At 39.5% G+C, this 23,759-nt stretch overlaps 1 protein-coding gene across 9 annotated transcripts in view; it reads right to left on the reverse strand.

Annotated features, from left to right (window-relative positions):
• Positions 1 to 1,823: 1,823 nt before the first annotated feature.
• fgfr3 (fibroblast growth factor receptor 3) overlaps positions 1,824 to 23,759 on the reverse strand; it is a 96,480-nt gene continuing 74,544 nt past the window's right edge. For 2 of the 9 annotated variants that reach the window (XM_014995035.2, XM_014995029.2), the window contains exons 8-18: positions 18,575 to 18,719; positions 17,936 to 18,111; positions 14,609 to 14,757; positions 14,334 to 14,455; positions 14,138 to 14,248; positions 13,867 to 14,057; positions 12,637 to 12,759; positions 11,851 to 11,921; positions 7,625 to 7,762; positions 7,403 to 7,508; positions 1,824 to 6,528 (exon numbers count right to left, since the gene is read on the reverse strand). In XM_014995035.2, coding sequence (XP_014850521.1) covers positions 6,364 to 6,528; positions 7,403 to 7,508; positions 7,625 to 7,762; positions 11,851 to 11,921; positions 12,637 to 12,759; positions 13,867 to 14,057; positions 14,138 to 14,248; positions 14,334 to 14,455; positions 14,609 to 14,757; positions 17,936 to 18,111; positions 18,575 to 18,719 — 1,497 coding nt within the window. In that variant the 3' untranslated portion in view covers positions 1,824 to 6,363. Of the gene's footprint in view, positions 6,529 to 7,402; positions 7,509 to 7,624; positions 7,763 to 11,850; positions 11,922 to 12,636; positions 12,760 to 13,866; positions 14,058 to 14,137; positions 14,249 to 14,333; positions 14,456 to 14,608; positions 14,758 to 17,935; positions 18,112 to 18,574; positions 18,720 to 20,638; positions 20,784 to 23,759 lie in introns of all 9 variants that reach the window. The other 7 variants (XM_014995036.2, XM_088002526.1, XM_088002531.1 and 4 more) reach the window with 6 other exon arrangements.

A 23,759-nucleotide genomic window follows, 5' to 3' on the forward strand; every position in this document is an offset into this window, starting at 1 on the left:
GAAAAATGACAATAAAACTGTCCAATAAACCCACAATGATGGTCAAAACTGCAAAATAACAGACTAACAAACAATAATAAACAAAATATGCTAGAGACCTCAACATAAACAACAACATCCATACAGAAAACAAACATATCGCAGCAGCGAACTTTCCTCTGACTTACCTAGAGCAGCGCGGAACAACGGTGACGAAAAAGGGGGAAGCGGAGGAGCTACGGAAGCCCAGGAGACACAAATGAGGTAGAGCGCAGAAAGGCGACCCCACAGGGAAAAACAACAAAACAACAAATCAAAATGACTGAATAAGATAAAATTCACAAATTCTCAATATAGAATTAATTATAAATATTAATTTAAAAAAGTACATTTGTAATTCTGTTACACTTGTAAAAAGTGTTCGCTGTAAATCCGCCATTACACTGAGGGCTGCTAGTCATTATGATTGACGGCTTCTATCCATCGCCGCCATCTTTCCTCATTAAAGATTATTAATAAAATGACAAGTTCGGTTTTTATCCCTGTCTGTTTGTGCAGCCGACCGCGCAGCAACTTATGACCATTTTTAAAGTGAAATGAACCAGATAAAAGCGACAATAGGCTACCACAGCTGTTGATTTTACAGGAGCACATAGATTGTTGACGTCCGTCATGGCGGAGCGGGTGGAGTCGCGCTAGACAAAGAGCTGCGTGACAACTGACATTAAACAGTCAAAAAACAAACTTCAAGAATCCGACTTTCAATTTTCCTCTTCCATCCTCTCCTGATTATTATGTGGCTGAACACAACAGAGGATGAATAAATCAGTGAGAGCAGAGATCACAGAGCTCTGCTGAAAATCTGGGCTTTGTTTGTCCAAAAGGAATGAAAAACTGTTTATTTTTTAAGCATTTATAGTAAAAAAAAAAAAAAAAAAGCAACCAACTCTGCCACATAAGAGGCTCGTGGCAGAAAATGATGTTTTTCATAAAGGGAGTGTTTGGAGTTTGTAAGTGTGGCTCTGTGGAGAAGCTATGAGCAATGAATATCTTACCCGACCTGACCTGATTCTGTTTGACTTTTTTTTCAAACAGAAAAATGTGCTGCAGCCTCTGTGATACAGTGGCAAAAAAAAGAAATTACAAGATTGTTCCTATTTGTAGATCAAAAAATATTTACCTTCATTAGGTATTAGTTTTCTATTAAACTCATATAAAGCATATTTTGGGTCATGTTAATTGACACATTTAGAGACCAGAAAAGGTGGGAGCTCCTACTGATGATGCCTTTCATGAGCAGCGGAAAAAGCCAATGTCAAAATAAGACGTCAGTTCAATTCAGTTTATTTATATAGCACCAATTCACAACACATCATATCAAGGCACTTTACAAAACAGTTGATTCAATCCAATATGACCTCCTGACCAAACGTCCTCATATGGATAATGGTTTAGGAAAGGATGGAAATATTACTGACCCAACACTCATACAGCAAAACACTTGTAAGTTGGACTTAATGCTCTTGTGGCGCCCCCTGTTGGAGCAGGGGCCAAAGCTGCTGCTTAGTTCACTTGTACTTCTGGCTGGCTGCAGTTTATGAAACAGCATGAATTACTATATTGTTTAAAACATTTGGAAACAGTCTGACGTGTTTTAGACATCAAGAGAGTTCACACAGTTAAGATATTTACTGCTGGTAACTCTGAAGAGAACACTTCTAGAAAAAGACTTCAGCAATGAAGTTTAAACAATTCTTATTAAATATTTGACTGACTTTTGATGGGAGCATCCCTATTTAAAAGGATTAAAGTAATTCTCCAGAATGAATGTTGTGACAATGAGACAGAGGGAAATATTCTTTTAATTTCATTTTAATGCAGAGAAAACAACATAAGTCACAAAAAGTACCTTTGATATGTAATGAAATGCATTTATTTCCAATTCTGCTGCATAAATAAAACTATGTACTTGGAGTCAGTTCTAATGTTAGTAAGCTATGTCAATTCATTTCCATTAAACAAACAAAACAAAACAAAAAAAATATATATATAAAAATCACAACAGAAAAGGAAGTGAGGCATGTCTTTAAATTTGCTACCAGAACAGAAAAAAAAATAAATTTCAAAAGAGATCTAACAAAGAGAAGAAGGGCATTCAAAGATAAAATAATAATAAAAAAACAAAACAAATGAAACTAAACCAGAAGGAAAGCTTTTTAAGGACTGAACAAAGTTCCAACTCTACATCACAATTTTCTTCTTCTGGCTCTTAAAAACAGAGAAGCAAACAGCTCTGAATAAAATACTCTCACCATAGGGAAAGCTTTTACCCAACATGGAAGAATAAATAAGAACAAAACACCACTTGTTTCATTATATCCATCCGTTCTTTACAGAAGTGCTTTTTTGTATGTTTGGCTCACTTAATAATATTAATAACATTAGTGAACAAACCAGGTCGATTAGCCCTAGAATGCATCCTTTAAGATCTACATTTTTTCAAACATTTTAATTTTTTTAAACACATTTATACATTCATGTGATGAAAAAAAATCAATCAATCCCCTTTTGCTAAATCATGTAATCGAGGCACGACTGTGATAACACAAAAAGCATCTCCTATAAGAGCTTTCACTGAACTAGTTTTTTTTTCCTGACAGAATTTTGGTGCCAATAGCAAAAAAATAAAAAAATAAAAAAATCAGAACAATTTGGACATTGTAGCAAAATTACAGTCTCCAATTTGTATTTTATTTTAAGTTCTTCAAATATTAAAACTACTTAAGGAAGTACTGGCGCTGACTTGTCGGTGACTCCAGCTGGTTTCTGATTGCACAGTAACCGGTTCCACTTAGCAGCGAGTAAATCTGCGAACCCTTCAATGCCACGTAAAAGTCCTTTCCCGTCCGTGACTTTGCAAACGTTTCAGACTGAATGCTTTTTAACTTTATTGAGGGATCAGTTAGAAAAAAATAAAAAACAAAAACAAAACAAAAACGAGAAAGAAAGCCTCACTATTAAGAAAACCCATTTTGTAATTCTCGTCCTAATACTTCTGGCCACCTACATTCACCGGCGCAGGATTTGGTTCAGAGATCGGATAAAGTCAGGTTTTTAAGACTAAATTTGGCACTTTTCGCAACACAATCGAAGGACATACACAAAACATATGTTTGATTTTACTGCTGTGTGGTCTGAGTCACACAAGCCTTCATTTCATTCAGTAATAACACTATAGAGAGGCAATAAAATGGGCAGTTTTTGCTCAATCAACTAGAAAACCCACCCATTTATTTACCCCTTAAGCTAAACCTTTACCTGTGAGCATTAGCAGCGTTGACCTTATGACCTTTGAATGTTCTGTGAATAAAACCCTGCGAGGCACATTTTAAATTAAAAATAGATTTATGACATTGCACTCACTGGAACGTGGATGCTTTTATGTAATGGTTAGCTACTGCAAAATATTTAAGAGCTTTGACTGTATCCTAGCAGGACTACACTGAATGAAAACCCTTTTCTGGTTATTGCTGTAAAACCTGCAGGAAACAGAATTATACAACCCATGTCAGTCACTGTATTTGAGTAAACTACGTAGAACGTCAACAGTTAAGTCTAATCTGAAGTAAAGGAGTAGTAGTGTGGCCAGAGGTTAGCTGAAAGCTAGCCCTGTTAGCTAAACAGGGTTAGCTAAACTTATTTAACTAACCCTTAAAAAGATAAACAAAGTCATTTATTTCTTTTAGAGATGCACCGATCGTCTAGTGACCGGTACTGACAGTGTTTTCATCACGTTTCTTTATTTGAAGTGTTGCCTTGGAAGAAGGTTTATGGACCTGCAAAATTCAACAAAAGTGTTTATGCTAGCTTGAGGTGGTTTTCTGGCTTTTCCATACAAAAGTTAACACAAAAAAGGGAGAGGGAAACACATTTGCCAAATAAGTTCTGATGAAGCTCGACTGGTTCATTTTTTACACTTTTTAGTTATTTTTTTAACGCATATCAATCTGAGCTAAACAAGGTCCTTATGTAACAAAAGCCATAAAAACCAATTTTAGACGTTAAAACTTCCACTTTTAGACCAACTGCACATCAGTTTTTGTTTTATAATTGTTCATAGCTCTTAAATTGTGATTTGGCAGGTCAGGGTTATGAAACAAAACAGGACTGGAAATCAGGCCAAAACATTCTGATCGGTGCATCTCTAATTTCTTTGTCCTTTAAAAACAGATTGAGGTTCTCAGAAGGCTCTTGTGATTCACAGCTTGGAGTAAAAAGAAAGCACGCCTGCTGTAAATGTTAAAGTTTTCCATAGTGTACGTATGTTGGGTTTTCGGAGCGTTTAAGGCCTAGTCCACATGTAGCCAGATATTTTGGAAAACAAAAGCATTTCCAAAGCGTTTTGGCCTTCCATCCACACATAAACTCGGTTTCATATCACCAAAAGCAATTCTAAGAACTCAGACCAGATCAGATTTGACAAGACAAGAAATATTTGTGTGTGCATATGGGAAAACGGAAATTTGGGGTTCCGTTACAGACTGCGATAAATAATGTGCTAAAATATCCACATATTTGTTCTGACATGATTCACAATTGACATCAACTTTAAAACTAGTACAACCTACAAATTTGGCAATACAATTGAACGTCCTGATGCCACGTTTAATTCCAAACAGGAAGTAGTGGTCGTTTTGAAGCATTCTGATTGGCTGATACAGGTCTTAGCTTTGTGCTACGCTGCCCCCTATGGGTTCGGCATGTTGAAACAAACTTTCAGTAGCGTATTTGTGGAGGTTCTTGTGGATGAAAACTTTTCTGAAAACGATCCCGATCGTACGATATTTTTTTAATTGGTTTTCATAAAACACCCGGCTACGTGTGGACAAGGCGCAAGCTTGAACAAACCCTAAAACTCTGATCACATCTTTGTTTAATAAATAACTTGATGGAATCTGCCGTGAGTATATTTGCAAGGTCAGATTTACGTACTTTTTAAAGTCATATTCATGCTTTAAAACTGTAGGATTGACAGAAGGTGCACTTTATTTTGAGAATGACGGTCTGTGTGAAAGGTCTCTGTGATGCGCTGCTATTTCTTGCCCAGCAAGAGTTCATCATTCTTTCCTTAGTGCAAATGCCAACATGTGAAACCAGAAGTAGAACTCAGCAGAACCCAGCAGCACCTCCAGGTGGCGCTCCGGAGTCACAGGTCAACTCCGGCTGTCGCACTACACTCGCTCTCAGAAACGTCGTCTCCTGCCATACATTCTCATTTCTCTGTTTTAGACAGTAAACAAACTAACAAAAAAAAAGGTGGATTAAAAAAAAAAACATCTGCCAGTTTGTGACAAAATCATTTCTGCTGCAAAATAAGTTACAAAAAGTCGAAATAAAAATCTTTGTGTACAGTACTAAAATACCTAAACCTAGAAGTTTTCAAACTTAAGAATCGCATGTTAAGTCTATAAATACCTTTACAAATATACATGTTAATTATTCAAATAAAACTTTTTTCTGCAACACCCCAAAAAAAAATTCAATGTTTTCAACGCATAGACAGTGTCTTCCATCCTCAAATAAACTTTTTTTTTAAATGTATTTTTCGGTTTTTGTCTTTTACATACATGGCTGTGGGCAGCGATATGATACATATTTGCATTCATATATTTACAATAAATCACTTTCTAGATATAGAAAAAAAGAAACAAAACGTCCTCCAAGTGGCGCTGTTCTTATTACTGAAAGGCCCTGAAATCTGCCTCACGTCACCAGGAATTTTGTTCAGAGACGATAAAAAAAAAAAAAAAAAACAGTTCTTAGGATGAAAAAACAAAAAACGTTAACACTGAGGAAACCTGCTGCAGCTGGAAGTCTTCGCCTCTCAGAGCTTCTCCTCTGAGTTCTGCTGGAAACTTCTTCCTGGATTCTGTTCATGAGGGAGCATTCTTGTTGTGATTTGCGCAGATCTAGAGGAGATAGATCTGCACCACTACTTGGTCGCCTTCAAAATGCCCGTCACGTCCTCCGCGTACGATTTCTGAATTCAGTCCTAGGAGGTTTAAATCCCAGGAGGCACGGAATGGTCTCACCACACGACCGTTTGTAGCAAAAGACTGGCCAGAGTATAAAAATAGAATTTCATTCCTGAAAAGAACGCAAACAGCCAAAAAAACTAAACAAAAACAAAAACAAAAAAATCCTTCAATGTTCAAAGTGTCTGTTGGGGGGAAATCGTAGGAGAAAAGCCTGGAGAGTTTAAGACGAGCTGCAGGAGTATTGCGGGAAGTCTTAATTTCCATATCTTGAGGAGTCTTGATTCGCTGAGAGGTGATTATTTGTCACAGAGTGTGAGCGGGGGTCACGACCTCCGCGGCCGGGCTCTTATGTCCGTATGACGGCGTTGCTGGGAGGCTGTTTGGGAAGACAGGGCTCGTCGGGCAGCGAGTCGTGGGCGAACACGGAGTCGTCTCCGGAGGAGCAGGTGCTGTTGGAGTCCTGGCAGGTCGGGGAGTACTGCTCGAACGGCACCGACAGGTCCAGGTACTCCTGTCAGAGGAAGGGTCAAAGGTTACCTGTGGTCAGCTGTCTCCTCTGAGCTCACATGAATACAGGAAAATCACATTCTGCATCGAGAGGACCGCTCAGATTTCAACACATCCGAATTCCATTCACCGTGTTTCCACTGAACATAAAATTGCTCAAGTTGAAATGATGAAAATAAATTGAAAAACATAAATTAAAAAAAACAACATGTTTTTGAATAAGATGTTTTTACACTTGGGTGAGGTGGCTTTTCAGCTGTGTGAAAACAGATGTATTTTGCAAAAGCACCAATGTTTTCACATCACGAGTCACATGATCATCAGTCGGCTGTTACTACTGGAAGAAACGACAAACAGGAAGGAGCAGGAGGATGATGGTGTGTTTTTTTTTTGGCCAATGTGCAACGGTATTTTTTGTTTCATCCAACAGTTTGAACACATTTGAAGCATTTTTAAGCCAATATAACAACAGCATATGGGAAACAATTAGGGTCACTAATTCTGTCCTTCATGTCAAAACCTTAATCTAAGAATTCTGATGGGTTTTCTCAGAACTGAATGCATGAAAGAATGTGAAAATCCATCTTGTTACAGAAAGTTAGTTCTCCTCCTTCACATCTCACATCTCTATACCCAAGGATGGTGGATCCCAGTTTGCTACCTGCTTTAATGCCTGGATTCTGAGATTAAACTGGGAATTCTGAAAAAATAGTTGAAATTCAGAAAAAAACCAAACAAACAAAAAAAAAAAAAACAAACAAACAAAAAAACAAACAAACAAAAAAACAAAAACAAAATTGGGATATAGAGATAGGGGTCATAACTCAACATTACCACCGTTTATCATGAAGAGAAATAAAGCCAACATTCTGACTCACATCAGTGGAGGTCATGGACAGAATCCGGTCCAGGTCTTCCACCAGCTGTCTGAAGGTGGGCCTCTGAGACGGGACGGCGTGCCAGCACTCCCTCATGATCATGTACCTGACAGGTCAAAGGTCAAAGCCACCCACCCCCATTACTCTGCAGCCAATCAAGTCAAGTTACCCAAAATGCAAACATCCATTGGTCTGGACTAAACGAGGGTTCGGTTCACTCACAGCTCATGTGTGCAGTTGGCAGGTTTGTCCATCCGGTGTCCTTCTTTCAACAGCTTGAAGAGTTCCTCCACTGGGATCCCCGGGTATGGTGACCCTCCCAGGGTGAAGATCTCCCATAACAAAACCCCGTAAGACCACCTGAACAAAAACACACAGACAAAAACAAAACACTGATCAGAGGATGTATATCGGAGCCAGGCGTGGACAGGCGGAAATATTTTCTATCAAATTCTCTTCCAGCTGTATATGTTACAAAGTAATGCAGCGCTACCCCTCCCCCACCTGTTGCTGTCAAGCTTCCTCACAGACATGACATGAATTCAGCTGTTAGGAAATATGTCAGCTCATGAAATGCATGAAACACGACAAACCAAAAGGGAAACAAGATAGAAATAAGTATTAGTTATTCATATCTCAAGTTTTACTTATTGGACCAAAACCAACGTGTTAAAAATAGATGAACAATGGTAATGCTGTACACCGTTAGCAGAAATAGTCAAAGCTCACAAAGAAAAAAGCTTTTCTTTCTCTGTGTGTTTCAGGGAGACAATTAATAATCCTAAATAATCATAACTCGGTTAAATCAGCTTGGTACTCTAGTTAGTTCTGGCAGCATTTGTGAATGCAAAAAAAAAAAAAGGAATCAAACAGACAAACAGATCAGGAACATAAAACCAAAGATAGTTTGAGTTTGTCTTGTTCTCCAGCCGGACGCCAACACAGATAAACTGCTAGTTACAGAAATAAAATCATCCTCTAGTAAAGTGAGAATACAGCAGGTTCAAGTTTTCCTCTAAAGTCGTCTGTATATAAAATACTAATCTGTAAAAACTCATTAAGTCAGTGATCTAGTAGCTGACATTACAGATATCACTCAGTGAAAATGGGTCGTTTTCCAGCTGTGAACTGATCTATATTTCTACCCAGTTTTCTGCCATATATATTTTTTAATATGCTACATTATCTTATTCTAAAAGAGAATCAGAGACTTCCTACCAGGAACCAACCCTGACCTGGACTCTACTGTGAACAGGAGAGTGTGTATTGACAGCCTGAACATTTCCATCCCAGCTGCAGTCCAAACCAAGCCATCATCTCACTCCCTTTCTCTCTCTGTGGCAGCGGCTTCAGAAAACTGCTGGTTCACTCCCAAATGGTTAAAAAAAACAAAACAAAACAAAAAAACAGAAGGGGGGCATCACATAATGGGCAGTCAATTAACCGGGTGTAGCATTGTTGAGCGGTTCATCCTGTGAATCACAATAAGACCCCCTCCTCACTTTAATCTAATTATCTACGCTCCGATCTGCAGGGTGGAGAACGGCCGAGCCGACTGGTCCACCTCCTGAATGAACAAAACATTCAGAAAATGGCTTCGACTGACCCCATCTGCGGGCCTGATCTCATTCTTCTCTTAATTTTCGTTCATTTCTTCAGTTTCAGTTGAATTTTAAAACCGCTGCCACATTCAAAAAGCTGCAGTGCTTGTTTTTTTTATTTTCAATGTGTTCCAGTTGGAATCAGTCAAAATTGTCAGGGCAAGAAGTCAGGACTGGAAAAGTTCCTCTCTAGATCCATATTCAACAGCTGCATTTTGACTGACCATGAATTACCATAAACAGCAATTTAGATAGAAGGTTTTTGAGCTAGAATGATTTGGTTTTTCAGTTGTATCAAAATTAGTCTATTTCGCAAAACTGGGATGGAAACTTTTTTCACAACAAACAAGTCACATGATCAACAGCTGGATGTGACTGCTGGCGGAAATGTTGAAGACGACAGAATGATGATGCATCATGTCTTTCAATTATCGCGTAGAAAAACATATTCTGGTGTTATTTTAATTGGTGGTGTTATTTAAGTGTCTTATTGTGTCTAATTGTGTTTGCCATTAAAATGTTGACAAAGTTTTGTAATAGAAACGTAGCTACTGACGTCCACAGGAAAAAAGAACTTAATGTTTACAAATAGAACGTAATTATTTTAATTTCATATGCTTTGCAGATTGTGTCAAAAAAGTTTGCCAATTTTTAAATTTTTTAAATAAAATCCCTGCATTGTCGATATGGGGGACGTCTGCGATAGCTGCTACATGTTAGCACTGAGATGCTATTTTAGCCTTGAATAGCTTCACTGATAGGCTAACTCCTTTTAGATCAACTTGAACATGACCATAGTACAGCATCCAATCAGATTATTTTGGAGGCAGAAATTAAATGAACCCCAATGGGCAAAGAGAATCAGCTTTGTTGTCCGTCGCCGTTAGCTGAAGTTGCTTGTGTGTCAGATTTACAGCCGTACCAGAAACACAGGAATAGAGAAGTTCCGCTTTGAACTTATGTATGTAGAAAACAAGAAAAAGCGAGTAATTGCATTTAAATTTGTTTATAATGAATTAAAATTAATGTGTTAAAGTCTTGATTTTTCTTTCTGGGAATCAGCAGGTGGAAGCTTCACAAACACTGGAGATCAGAAATCAGCCACAAATCTTCAACTGACGGATCTCCAAGTAAAATAATTACTTTCATGGGACTAATAGTGGGAAGAGCTTCCCAAGGATTAAACATCTTTATCTTGACTTAAAGTCTTACATTTATTCAAACTCATATAAAACATCCTGCTGAGACTGCACAGCAGTAAAAACTAAAATATGACTAAACATTTTGCAACTGTGATCGTGCCGATCATTTGTTCTTTAGTTTGGAGTTTTTGACAGCTTAATTTGAATGTTTAGAACCGTCGCCCTATCAGACCGAAAGCCAAACAGTGGAAGGCCCTACGCGGTGTGAAGGGGATAAACTGGCTCAGAGCGACTACTGTATAAAGGCAGGCGAAGATTTGGAGTCTGTAATCCAGACCTGCTGAAATAACAGAGCAGGCCGGTTCTCCCCTCGGCCCGTTCCCAGTCTGCAGTGATCACACGGCCCCGCAGCGCTGACAGGGGCCCCTGTTTGGCTTGGACGGCTGTGCTGGGGACACAGCGTCTGGCTGTGGATGGCTGGGGGAAAGGCTGCTGGAGCTACTGCAAAATACATCTCCTTGGTGACCTCCCCGTCTGACAGGCCGCCGGCTTTAGATCAGAGGCGACGCAAACGCAGCCGGACGGGGAGAAAGGTGTGTATCTCTGAGAAAAACACACGACCTGAGGGAACACCTTGGCTTTCTAATCTCGACGTTTTTGATTGAGCCTCATAAAATAACAACATCAACCATAGAATTGCACAGCTTGAAAATACAAAAGTAAACTTGCTTAATGAAAATACAGCAAATTTTTTTTTTGCTCTAGCACGAGGTAGTTTTTCATCTGTATTGAAATGGATGCATTTTTCAGAACTGAAATGGAAACTACTTATTCACGTCACATGAGTCACATGATCAACAACCAGATGTTGTTACTGGAGGAAATGATGGAGACGACGATAGAAAGTAGTTGGAGGATGATGGCGCAGCAAGTTTTTTTAATGACTTATCGTCTGAACTAACTTATTCACGTGAGATTTTAATAGTGTTTCTTATTTAATGGAAACTCCGCACTGCAAAATTGTGTCATGAGTCACATGAGCAACAGCCGGATGTTGCTACTGGTGGAAACGACAAAGAAGACGACAGGTAGTGGTAGGAGGATGATTGTTTGCTTTTGATTTTTTCAGACAAAGTGCATTTTGCTCCGGCAGAAATCTCACAGCATCACAGTTCATAAAACATAAACATTCCAACATGTTTAATCCACAACACTTCTGGAAAATCAGCGGCTACAATTTTCCCAAAACCCAGCATACATAGCCGCTCCTAAATATAAGGAACTGGTCGTCGCAATCCGTTTACATCCGTCGCTGTCATGATTTTTAATGATTTATTGCATGAACAAGCTCATTCACGTGTGATTTTAATTTAATTTGTTATTTAGTAGAAACACTGTAATTGCAAAATTGTGTATTTTTGACATAAGCAGCACATCGACTAAGATTTGCACACATGGAAACGGAGCTAACAAAATGCTGGGACTCCAGCGTCGTTTTGGTCAGTTAGGAACAAACTCCACCAGAAAAGATTCCCAACTGAGGGCTGGTTGACAGCATACTGGAGATATTTGGCACGGGAACCCATCGGTTTAAGTCCTGCGCTTGACGCTAACATGCTCAGTCACCACATTTCAACAGCCGCATTCCTCCCCTGTACACATCAGCGGACAGCCGCCATGAGATAGTCAGCTTGCGGAAACTCACACGTCGCTCTGGTGCGTGTAGACCCGGTCAAACAGAGCCTCCGGAGCCATCCATTTCACGGGCAGACGACCCTGGAGCAAAACAAGTACAACAGAACCGCTTTGGTCAGCAGAACCTTTCTGTACGGATCAGACAGGAAAAACTATCACACAATGTTTAACCATCTCCTGCCTCCGCTGCGCGCTCCATCACAGCCAGAGCAGCACAGTGGAGCAGCTCGTATTTAGATTCAGACTGGAGTGATTTGCTGGTTTTCAAAAAATGTTATTTTAATTCTTCATCTTAAAGTGATTTTTTTTATATATGCAATCACAAACCTTCATAATACTGTGAGGATTATTTGTGCATAATATCGTGGATGCACCGATTGCAGTTCTCTACAATCACCAACCTTTACAAAGCATGACCTGCTGATTTTGGCTGATACCAATTTTTTTTTGTCTGAAAAAATTGCTAAGTTGCAAATTAGGGCAACTATTGTCGAAAAAATCAATGGATAAGATGGATTTCACGTGAAATTATTGGACAATCTGGTCCAATTTATTGATGCCCCCTACAAAATAGTAAAGTAGTGGAAAGAATGTTTCTTTCTACAAATAGAAAAAAAACATACATGCAGAAATGAGTAAAAGGTACTAAATGAAATGAGGCCCAACATGAAATATCTCAGATTTATTGCTGCAATTAAATAAAAAACCAAACATGTGACATAAATGCACATTTTCCTTACTGTCCTGAGATTACCCCACGACATTTCAGACAAAGTATCGATGTCATGAAACTCACATTTGTGGTCTTTTTGTAGTAGTCTATGTTGTGCACGTCTCTGGCGAGACCGAAGTCGGCTATTTTCATGACGTTGTCCTCCGTCACCAGAACGTTTCTGGCTGCCAGATCTCTGTGGATACACTGCAAGGGGAAAATATGACAAACTCAGGTTAGCTTTACATACAGGCACGTGGATAACAAAAACATTTTTGTTGCAAGATGACCAAGCAGTACGAATTTAAATGGAGAAGAAATAAGTTTTTCCATTTCCTGAAAAATTTAGGTTTTGGGAATATGAGATTTCTGTTTGACAGCAAAAACTTTAGAGTTTTCCACTCTGGTCTGTCATGAAGAGATTGGAGTTAATCTTAGAGTTAAGGTAAAGATCATCATGTGCAAATTGCTAATATAAGGCAACGTTCACACAGCAGATCTCGACGCTAAGCTCTGACTTTTTTTTTGTTGAAATCTGGTGTTTATGCTACTAATTGAATGCGACTGCAGTCAGATTTCTGTGTGAACGGTTTACGACCAACATGTGTAGAAGAAGGTAGACATCACACAGCAGAGCGTTGTTTACAGGAGTAATAAGTTCAAGTTCATAACTCTAATTTTCAGCCATTGTTTATGTCTGGATTTGCCGCTTCTGGATTTTTCTGGTGCCGAGTTTTGACGCATGTCTCACATCAGTGACATAACGGTCGGATAAAATGCGACGTGACTGTCCTAACTACAGCAAAACTACTGAATAATTATCCAAATTACTATGGAAGTGGGACAATCTGGACTTTTTTATGGTGAAAAAGATCCGCATCAGGTTGTTCAGTCTGCCGTGAAAAAGCTGGATATGGGTCTGCTGTGTGAACCAAGTCTAAGATACTGAAAACTGTTTAAAACGTCAAGTCGAAATCATTCCTCCTTCATTTTCAGTAACACAATGTTTTACAGCCAAACCAGAAAAGAACATTTTGTTTTAAAAAAAAAAATGCAAATAAACTGAAGCCGAAAGTTAAAATCTTGGTAACAAATCTCTGATCGGTGCAACTTTACTTCCTGCCTTTAACAGAAAATGCTGCATTATTAAAAGTCTAAACCTTTTCCTGGTAATTATCTAAAACAATTTAAATTGTAATCACTTCATTGCTATAAAACAAAAACGTATACATTTACAAAAGAAGATATAGAATGTATCTTTTTATCTGTGTGTCTGTCTCTATCCTTGTGTATTTAGGCTTTAGGAGATGTGACCTTCTGTGAAGCCAGGTACTCCATGCCTCGGGCGACCTGATAGGCACAGGACACCAGGTCTTTAAAGGTGAGCTGCTCATCAGGGATTTTGCAGGTGTCAAAGGAATAATCCATGCCAGGAGGACGGCGCGCCCTGAGGTACTCCCTCAGGTTCCCTTTGGAGGCGTACTCCACCAGAACGTACAGAGGACCTGGTGGGACAGAGAGCATTGCTTTAAAGATTCATCTTGATTCTCCTTTCATCTTCTCTTCCTCCGTCTCTGAGGCTCACCGTCCTGTGTGCACGCTCCCAGCAGGTTGATGATGTTTTTGTGTTTGCCTATCATCTTCATCATCTCCATCTCTGACACCAAGTCTGACAGATCTTTATCTGTTGCATCGTCTGAGGGGGAAAAGGCAGAGCCAAATCAGAAACCGTGCTGATTTCTTTGGGATTATCAAAAGAGGGAGAATGTAATTTGGGTAACCTTTCAGCATCTTCACAGCGACGGTGAGAGGCTTGTTGGGCTTCTCCTTGTCGATGCCGACTGCCTCTGCCATGACCACCTGACCGAAGCAGCCCTCTCCCAGAGGTTTACCCAGGGTCAACCTAAAAACAAAAACGCTTTTAATCTTTAGACTCTCCACTACGGCGGGTTTTAGGTAAACTGATTTTGAGGTTGTAACATGACAAAATATCAAGAAGTTCACAGGGTCTGAATATCCTCATGGTCACAGTTTGTGCCGACTGCTCCTCTCTTACCTTGTGCGAGGAAACTCCCATTTGGGGTCAGAGGGCAGCTCCAGCTCTGAGACGTTGGCCAGCATGGGCCCGTCGCTGGACGACAGCCGAGCGATCCGAACCAGAGGCGTGTTGGAGTTCATGGAGGAGTTAGAATCCAAGGAAACCTGCTTGGGTGCAAAGAAAAAAAATATTTGTTATAGTCTCTGAAAACAACATGGTGAAATCTGCTTAACAAGGAAACAGACGGAAAGGAGAAATACTATACTGTTCACTTTGGATCAAACTAGACTTGTTAAAGAAACAGAAATTATTAATCTCGTAAACCAATGACATGACAGCTGAGACTACAAATGCCATCCTCAGAGGAGTAATACTTCCTTTGTAAATTTTAGATACTTGAGTATTGCCTATATTAAAAAGAATCCCTAAACTTTGAATTCAGTGAATTAGATATGGGCCTTTAAGTTTTATATAAAGTGCAATGCAAAACACGTATTCATAAAAAAAAGAAGAAAGTCTGGGCCTCCCAAATAAATTGGCGCCCTGGGCTACTGCCCCTATCAGCACATTCTAAAGTCTGGCCCAGACTGCTGGACATGACTTTTGCAGCCTGAGGTTGTGTGCAGGATGAAGCCGTGGCTGAAAGGGTTTGGAGCCTGGACATCCATCTATCAGTGACCTCCAGCTCCAGGTCCATGGTTCTGCCTCTGAGTGAGGGAGGCGGGGGGCTCCACATCCTCCCACCATCTATCTACCCGCAGGGCGGAGCCCGGGGCCCACTCCTGCTTTTTTGATGGATATGTTGGTGTCAGTCTGCTCGTTCTGCCCCTCTAGCCCTGCAACACCAAGTCTACTTAGAACAAGTCATGACTGTAAGAAAATGAGGAGTATGAAGTTAAGCCGAAAAAAAAAAAAAAATCTCCAACCCCAATTTGAAAAGCATAAAAGTAATATCTGACAGAACATGCCTGGGGGTTTATAAGAGATTTACTTTGAGTTATGAAAGAGAGAGGAGAAAACTGGGAGATTAGCCTCCCAAAATTGAAGCAGAGATTATAGAAAAATGCAATAAGAACTTTCCCTCCGCTACCTTATAAGACCATGAAGGTGGAAAAAATTAGAGCAGAATTACAGGCTGCTATATGAGGATGTACTGGACTCCAGCAAGACTTAATTATGTCCCCAAAAGACAATGGTTACAGCTAAACACTCGGCTTTGTTGTTTTCCACGAACTGATTCGTGACGTCCAAGCTTGTGCTTCTAGAAGTATGCAACCTTTCAATTACAAAGCTGGACGGCTGGACCCAAAACAGCCTCAGAGTCGCTTTCCCCAGCAAACAGAGTCCAGCAGGTAAACGAAGCAGTCAGACTGGGTGTTTATATGAGTAGAAACGTTCAGATTTTAAACATTCTCTTGAATTCATGAATAGAGAATAAACAACCAAGTTAAATCTGCCAAAAAAATGAAATAATTTCAAGGCTACTCTTCGTTCCACCTTGTTTTGAGCCAGTTACTCTCATATCAACCAAAATGTTAAAAGAGTTGCTGCAAATTTGAACTCCATCTTGTTTTCTAAGCAACTCCAGCAGAAAAAGGCAAAAAAAAAAAAAAAAGAGAGAAAAGGCTCGTCCAACTGCAGGTTGTGGTGAAGCAGCTGCTCCACTTTGTGTTTCTCTAAACAGTTGAGTGTGAGAGGGAGAGAGTGTGTTGTTACACTCACAGTGAAATCTAAAACTGACACTGACAGTCGGAGGAGGGCATAAATATCCCTGCACTGAATCTGCTCCAAGATAAATGTGAACACATGTCAGCAGAGTGATGCCTTACAGTGTCCCAGCAGGACAAGGGGAAGATCCATGACAGACAGGTGTGTGATGCCCCGCTCACTTCATTTGTGCCCTATGTAGGATTTTGTACTTTGACTTTTTCACATTTTGTCACTTGTGATGAACCGATATGAAAATTAGTGATGATATCATTCAATATTATCATTAATATCAGACAAGTTTTATTTGTTGGACCAGTACTAATGCGTTAAAAAATGTCTAACAGCCGATACTAATGTTGTTGCCGATGCATTTTGCTACATGACGATGCATCATCACATTACAAACCCAAAACTATTTATTTGGGTTTTTATGCGATACACCAAAATAAAGTAAAATAGAGCATCCATCCGAATGCCATGGCGAATATTGAGCAAACTTTTAAAATGTCACAGGGAAGAAGAAAATTAGCCATGTCGCCATCTACCTGTTTGGAGCAAATCAACCAGGCAAACAAAGGGTAATTTTGTCAGATGTTGACGTTATGCATGGCTACAAAATCAGGAAGTCGTGGTTGCAACTAGCATGGACCACACATCTCTGAACATTGGAGAGAGGTTTTCAGGAATGTGTTGCCATTGGAGAAGTTGTCATTGTTCTGTCATGTCAGCTAGCATCGGCGATGTAACATGCTGTCTGGAGACGTAGAGAAAGAATGGGAATTCTTATGATTATAACAGAGGGAACAGCGAGACAAATGTTGGTTACGTCAAAACTTATTCAGTAAATGTGTTTCCTTCTCTTCTTTAGTGCGCCAACTATTTTAGAAAAGTGAAAAACTACCTCAAGCTAGTGTAAAGACTTCTGTGCAAAACTGGAGAAGTTATTTTGAATTTTGTTCTCACCTTTTCTAATGTGGTACTTCAAAATGTGCATAAAAAACATTGATTGTCTTTGTGTAATTAACTCGGTTTTGAGGCTAAAAGATTGCATGTTTAAAACTTGATCAGATATGTTCCATACAGAGCAGAGACTGGACTTTTATCTTACGCTTTTATCATACCAAAGAAACTGGTTTTGACATTTTGTAAGAAAAAAAACCATTAGTTCCATCTGTCAAATGACAGCTGGAGGAAATGGTAAGGTCTTATTCATAAACAAATTGAAGCAAATCAATAAGACTAGGCAACCACTTCAACAAATATTGGGAACTAATTGAAGATGGTTTGACTTGATTGTTGGTGACTGTTGGTGAGGTAATATTACTGTTTGTCAAGAAACAAATGACTATTATTTATGGGTATCAGATTAAATGTGGTGGAACATACATGAATGCCATGTGTTTACCTTTTATTTGATGTCATAGAATCTCAATGAATGAATACTTTTGCAAGTTGCCATGAACTGAATCTGGACTGAATTCTGCTGGAGTTGGAAAGTTTTTCTTCCCCCTCCACTTCATTTTCACCCTGATTATCCGGATCAAATCGGGTCAGCTGGGTGTTTTAGCGCCCAAACCGACAAGAGAGAAAAGGAAGGGAAAGCATTGTGCAAATCTTGTATCTACTTTCTGTTACCTGTCTCTTGAGGGGGAACTTGGACAGTTTCTGCACAGGCGGCGTGGGGAGAGTCTTCTGCGTGGTCATCCTCATGCGGCAGAGGAAGACAATGACCACGGCGAAGACGAAGAGCACGCAGCCCGTCAGGTAGATGAGGATGTCGGCGTAGTAGTCATCTTTGCCCGAGTTCACTGCTTCCGAAGTGAGGAGGCCGAGAAACATCAAAGGCACAGTTTAGCTTTTTATTAGCAGCACAAACACACCAGAAACTTATTTCTGCGCAATAAAGACACATGGATCACTTTAATTTCAGAGCTGCAGCAAGTAATTGTAGCCGTTTCCAAAAATGGAGGCAATTAGAGTTTTTGACATCAAGCATAAGGGATGTTTTACACTGTCTCTTAGCCTTAAGATGTCTGAACAGATGATTTGAAGTGATCAAAGAGCAGCAGAGGCGTTTAATTTCATGCCTCATCGTTTCAAATGAAGACATAATAACATGTGCTAAACAAATACAAATTGCTGGTAATGATCCACTAAAATGCGCAGTAATCAGATTTACAGACACTGCACCGTATGAATACTTCTGTATGAGAGGAAGATGAAAGAGACGAACAAGAATCAACAAGAGAGGCTGTGTGGTGAAGAGGAATATACCTGGAAGCACCGTCAGCCAAGCGGAGTGGTAAGCAAAGCCGATAGAGTTCCCCGCCAGACAAGTGTACTCGCCCGCATCCTCAAAAGTTACATTGGTCAAGAAGAGAACCTCTAGCTCCTTATCTGTTGTGTTAATACCGGCCGTCTGTGGAGGAGGGAGAGGGGAACAGAGATGGAGCAGAAGGATGGAGAGAGGAGATTCCATGAGCCCAAAAAGTTTTATTAAAGTAAACACCAAACACCTGAAGAAGAGCAGAGGGCCGAGGAGTCAGCTTTGCCACCACCAACAGCTGAAAATACCAAAAAGCACCGTTACCCAGCTGTGCTTATCTCAACAGAATGAATGCTTTTCTTTAATGTGTGTGTGTGTGTGTGTGTGTATGTGGGGGGTAATGCCAACTTTAAATTAGAAAGACATTTGAAGAAATGTGCATTTCACAGCATCATTTATTTCTATAAGGCAGTGGTGGGCACACTTCCACTAATGCGCTAGTAACAGAGCTAATTTTACTTTTAGCGCTTTAGCTAACTTTGAAAACATTTAGTGCCCTTAGCATTCCCTAAATTAAAGTGCTAATTTGCTTGACTGTTTAGTAAACATTTAGATGAATAAAGTTTGACATTTATGTTGCAGTTTTGGTCAATGGCACACATTGTGAGAATCAACATAGTTGAATTTAGCTCATTAGCATTAGTTTCCGCTACATACTGTGTTGGTATAGCACTTTAGCGCTAGCAGAACTAATATTTATGATTAGTGTTTTAGGGTTAGCGCAACTAACTTTTTAATCTGCGCTGCCCACCACTGGTGTAAGGTAAAGGTGGAAGTATCTGTGACCAGCTGACAACAAAACATTTAACGTGATAAATTTAACAGGATAAAGTTGTAATAGCGGCTTGTGATTTTAAACTGAGCCACTGAAAATGCTCTCATTGTCCATTCCCCATTCTGCCAGGACTATAGCTGCATAGAAATCCCCCAATTTGCAACCACATTTCATTGATATATATGAAATATATTTAATATTGTTAAATTTGAAGCAATTATAACAATCATCACTGAAAGGACAATTCAAGTTTTCTGAAGTGCATGAAGGTTATACATCTTACCTGCTGTGAGATAACCTTCTGTGGTTTCATTTTGTACAAATTCAGACACATTTTTTTAACCTTTAAAAGTGTGTTTTGAACAGATGTTTACATGTTTATTTACTGAAAATAGAAACAAGAGGAGGTTTGTCCCCATTTATCTGACTTGTAACTTACTACACCGTTCCCATTGGGACATATGGTGGTAGCAGCATCATTCTGTGGGGACAAAGCAACTTGTCTATTAAGTAAGAACTACAGGCAGAAAATGCTGTTTTACAACGATAATCAGTCGTGTACCACCTCCTACCTCTACTCTGTTTTACTGTCTCAATTTATGTTCAGATATGTATAAGTAAATCAATTTTGTGTTTTTTTTTAAATAAAACTTCTCCTCAATAATCTTGAAAACTTAGTTTGATACACTGCGCTTTTAGCAAACAGCATTATGAGTACATAAATAAATAAAAACACTTCAATTATGATTTTTCCTACTTTGACTAATGCTACAGCAACAAGGAGCAGTCAAAAGTGCCTCAGTAATGAGCGCCGCTATCACAGCCCCATGCTGCATACTCTGATATAAAGGCCATTAATATTGCGGGAGAATGCCCTCCGTGGGAAATCAATAGCAATCTTTGTGTTTGAGGGAGGCTTGGTCAGTGAGGTTTTAGATTTATGGCACATTTGTGTGTGAGAGTGAGACTTTTGAAGCCATGGCAGCAATTAAGAACGCAATGTTGTGTCTGCTATTGATCAGGGTCAACATGGCACTCCGAGTTAAAATGAATGATAGCTACTCACTAGCAAGATGTGATTACTTGAACCCAGTAGAGGAATGCGTGTGTGTGTGTTTGTGTGTGTGTGTTTGTCCTATTAGCAAGTCAAGCAGACCCACAACCAAGAGGAACCCTGCAGGCAGCGGAGAGCGTCAGACGCGGTGAAGGCGGTTCCTGCTAGCAGCTCAGTATTTACCTGGTTTGTGCACCATTAGCCAGAAAGCTTTTTCCGACATGCCTACAAAGTTTGAGGCACGACACCAGTACTTCCCGGCGTCTTTCTCTGTCACGTTTGACAGTTTCAGAATACTGCGAGCCACGGTGTGTTTACTGACATTACTCTGCGAAGGGAAAATTGAGAGGCACAGTGAGGCCTTGGAAAGTCTTGGAAGAACATAGTAGCTGCGTTTCCATTGACCATATAATTGTGCAATTTGACATGTTGAAAATAAAATGTCGCTTGGTGGAAACAGGTTAATTTGGGGAAAAAAACAACTATTTTTTCAATAAAATGTTTTGGTGGAAGGATGAGGTGGTTATTTATTTCACAAAACACTTTTTCTCCATCACACAAGTCACAACAACTGAATGTTGCCACTGGCACAAAGTACGAAGAAGATGATGGCAGGAAGTCGTTGGTTTTAAATGTTTTTATGAACTGTGATTTTAAAAGACTAATACAATCAACTAACTTAATTCACATGTGAGTTCCATAGCATTTCTTATTTAATGGAAACACTGCAATTATGAAATAGCATTTTTTCGAAGTCTGTGAAGCCTTCAGTAGCTGCGTTTGCCTCAACCACAAAATTACACAAACTGAAATTATGAAAATGAATTTACTTAGTGGAAATGCTGCAAATTAGACAAAGAAACTCATTTTTCAATAAAAAGTTTTGGCAAACAGTGAGATGGTTTTCAGTCGAAATTGGTTTACTTAGCAAAACTGCAATGGAAACACTTTCTGCATCACACGAGTCACATAATCAACAACTGGATGTTGCCACTGGCAAAAACCACAGAGAAGATGATGACAGGAAGCAGTTGGAGGATGATGGCACTGAATGTTTTTTAATGACTTACTAAGTGAACAAACTTATTCACATGTGATTTTAATTGTGCTTTTAACTTAATGGTAACACCACAATTGCGAAATTGTGTTTTTTTTTTAAACAAAGTTTTGCATACATTTATGGAAACGCAGCTACTGTAAAAAACAACAAAAAAACAGCAGCAGCTCAAGAAAATCTCATGTTTTCTATTCATATATGAGCTGAGTTGACTTACAGTAGAAATAAAAGTGAATTTCACTTGCAGTCTTAAGAACTGACGTGTGAACATCTCTGGTGTTAAATCTCTTATGCATCTGTGAATGCATACCAACTACTAGCTGCCCTAGATGGGCCTAAATTATTAAACAGCACATAAAAGGAAAGCAAATCAGATTTTAATGTAGCTAAATGAACATCCAGTGTTTGACTCCTCTTTTTCGCCTCGATGTTGAGTCTTTTTCCAGGCACCAAAGATCAATTCTCCCCCCCCCCCCAAAAAACAACAACAACAACAACAACAAACAAACAGAGAAAGAGACACTCCTCCCACCTCGAGCTGTGTTTAAATGCCACACATGAGAGAGAGCATATCATGTCTGAATGTGCTGTGGTGAGTCCTCACTGAGAGGCACACACAAGTTTCTGTAAATACTGTTTCAATTATGCGGCGGTCGAAAATAGAGCCTGGAGCCTCAGTCTGGGCCGACGGAGCCGTTCCCCCCCACTCCTCCTCCCCTTCACACTCCGTCTCTCTGCCCATTCATCTCCCCATTTCATCTTGTTTTTTTTAAATTAAAGTCATCGGTTTTTCACACACTCTCCCAGAGTCTGCTGGATGATTTATATCTAACATGTCTTACACTGGATTTTTTTTCTATTAAAATTTAAAACAATTAAGTTGCTGTGCTAAAACGGACGGTGAAAGAGCTGGTTAGCTGCAATCATGGTTGAATAAAGGGAGGATAAAAAGACCAGGTGGGATAAGCAGCTTGCTAAATAAATCCAGAATCCAAAGCGCCTAACAGCTATTAGTGGATATTTATTCTATGTATTTGTTTTCATACCAAAATCAAAATAGCATTAAGACATAAAATGCTCCTAACTGTAATAAATAATTTCAGCTGCTTTAGGAATAATTGTTGCTGTTCTGTTTTAAATGATAGCAATGAAATCATGGTACAAGTCTTTGCTTAAAATTACAAAAATTAGTTTTAATACAATAAAAGAATATCATTTTTAACCAATTTCATCCTGTGAGAACACGTAAAATGCAAAAGTGAAGCATAAAAATAAAAGAAAAAGAAAAAGGAAAAAGAAAGAAAAAAAAGTGCAACAATTGCATTTTTCTGGCCGATCCCCAATAGCGACATTTAAAACATCTGACCTCTGAACACCGATTTTGGCTGATATTTTTGTCTGAAATGTTGCTAAAGTTGCTGAACTGGTAACAGTAGGGTGACTATTAACTTTTCTTTCACATAGAACGTACTCCTCCATCATTTCTTGTTTTCTCAAACCTCCAGTCGGTCGTAGCAGACGGTGTCTTTTACTGAGCCGGGTTCTGGTTCTGCTGGAGGTTTCTTCCTGTTGAAGGGGAGGTTTTCCTCTCTACTGTCGCCACATGCTCAGCATGAGGGATTGCTGAAAAGTCAACAACCCAACACAAGCGATTGTTTACTGTCGCTACATCTTCAGCAATGAGTGAATGTGGAAAGTTTTCTTTGAAAAATAAACTGAATTTACTGTACTAATAAATGATGTTTTTTTGTAAAGCGTCTCGAGACGACATTTTTTGAGAATTAGTGTTTTGGCGACCTGTTGTGCTGTTATGACAAATTCCTTAGAGGAATCGTAGGTGAGACAATTTTTTTTGACACATAAGCAGGATAATAGATGACTGCAGCCGAAGAAAGTCTTTCCGTCTTTAATGTTGCTGTTTTTCTTTTTTCGTGTTGTTGCAGAAAGATGTATGAAGACAGATCCAGGGAAAACAGCCCCGTGACCTTCCTTCCCTCTTATTCCTTCCTTCCATTCTCTCTGTTTCTATCTCCAACTCTTTGGTCTTAATACCCCTTTTTTGCCTCCTTTTTTTTTCCTCACACAAGCCTTCATCTAACCCCGGCACTCTGTCACACGTTCTCTCTCTCTCTCCCTGCTGACTTTGCCCTTCCTTCGGTTCCCCCACTCATTTTTTCCATGGCTTTTTTTGGGTGCCTCTTTGCTCTCTCATTCTCTCCTCCTCCTCAAACCACGCGACGCAGCACA

The sequence above is a fragment of the Poecilia mexicana genome, unplaced genomic scaffold (genome assembly GCF_051168715.1).
Source record: "Poecilia mexicana isolate PSO_F unplaced genomic scaffold, ASM5116871v1 scaffold_22, whole genome shotgun sequence".
NCBI lineage: Eukaryota > Metazoa > Chordata > Actinopteri > Cyprinodontiformes > Poeciliidae > Poecilia > Poecilia mexicana.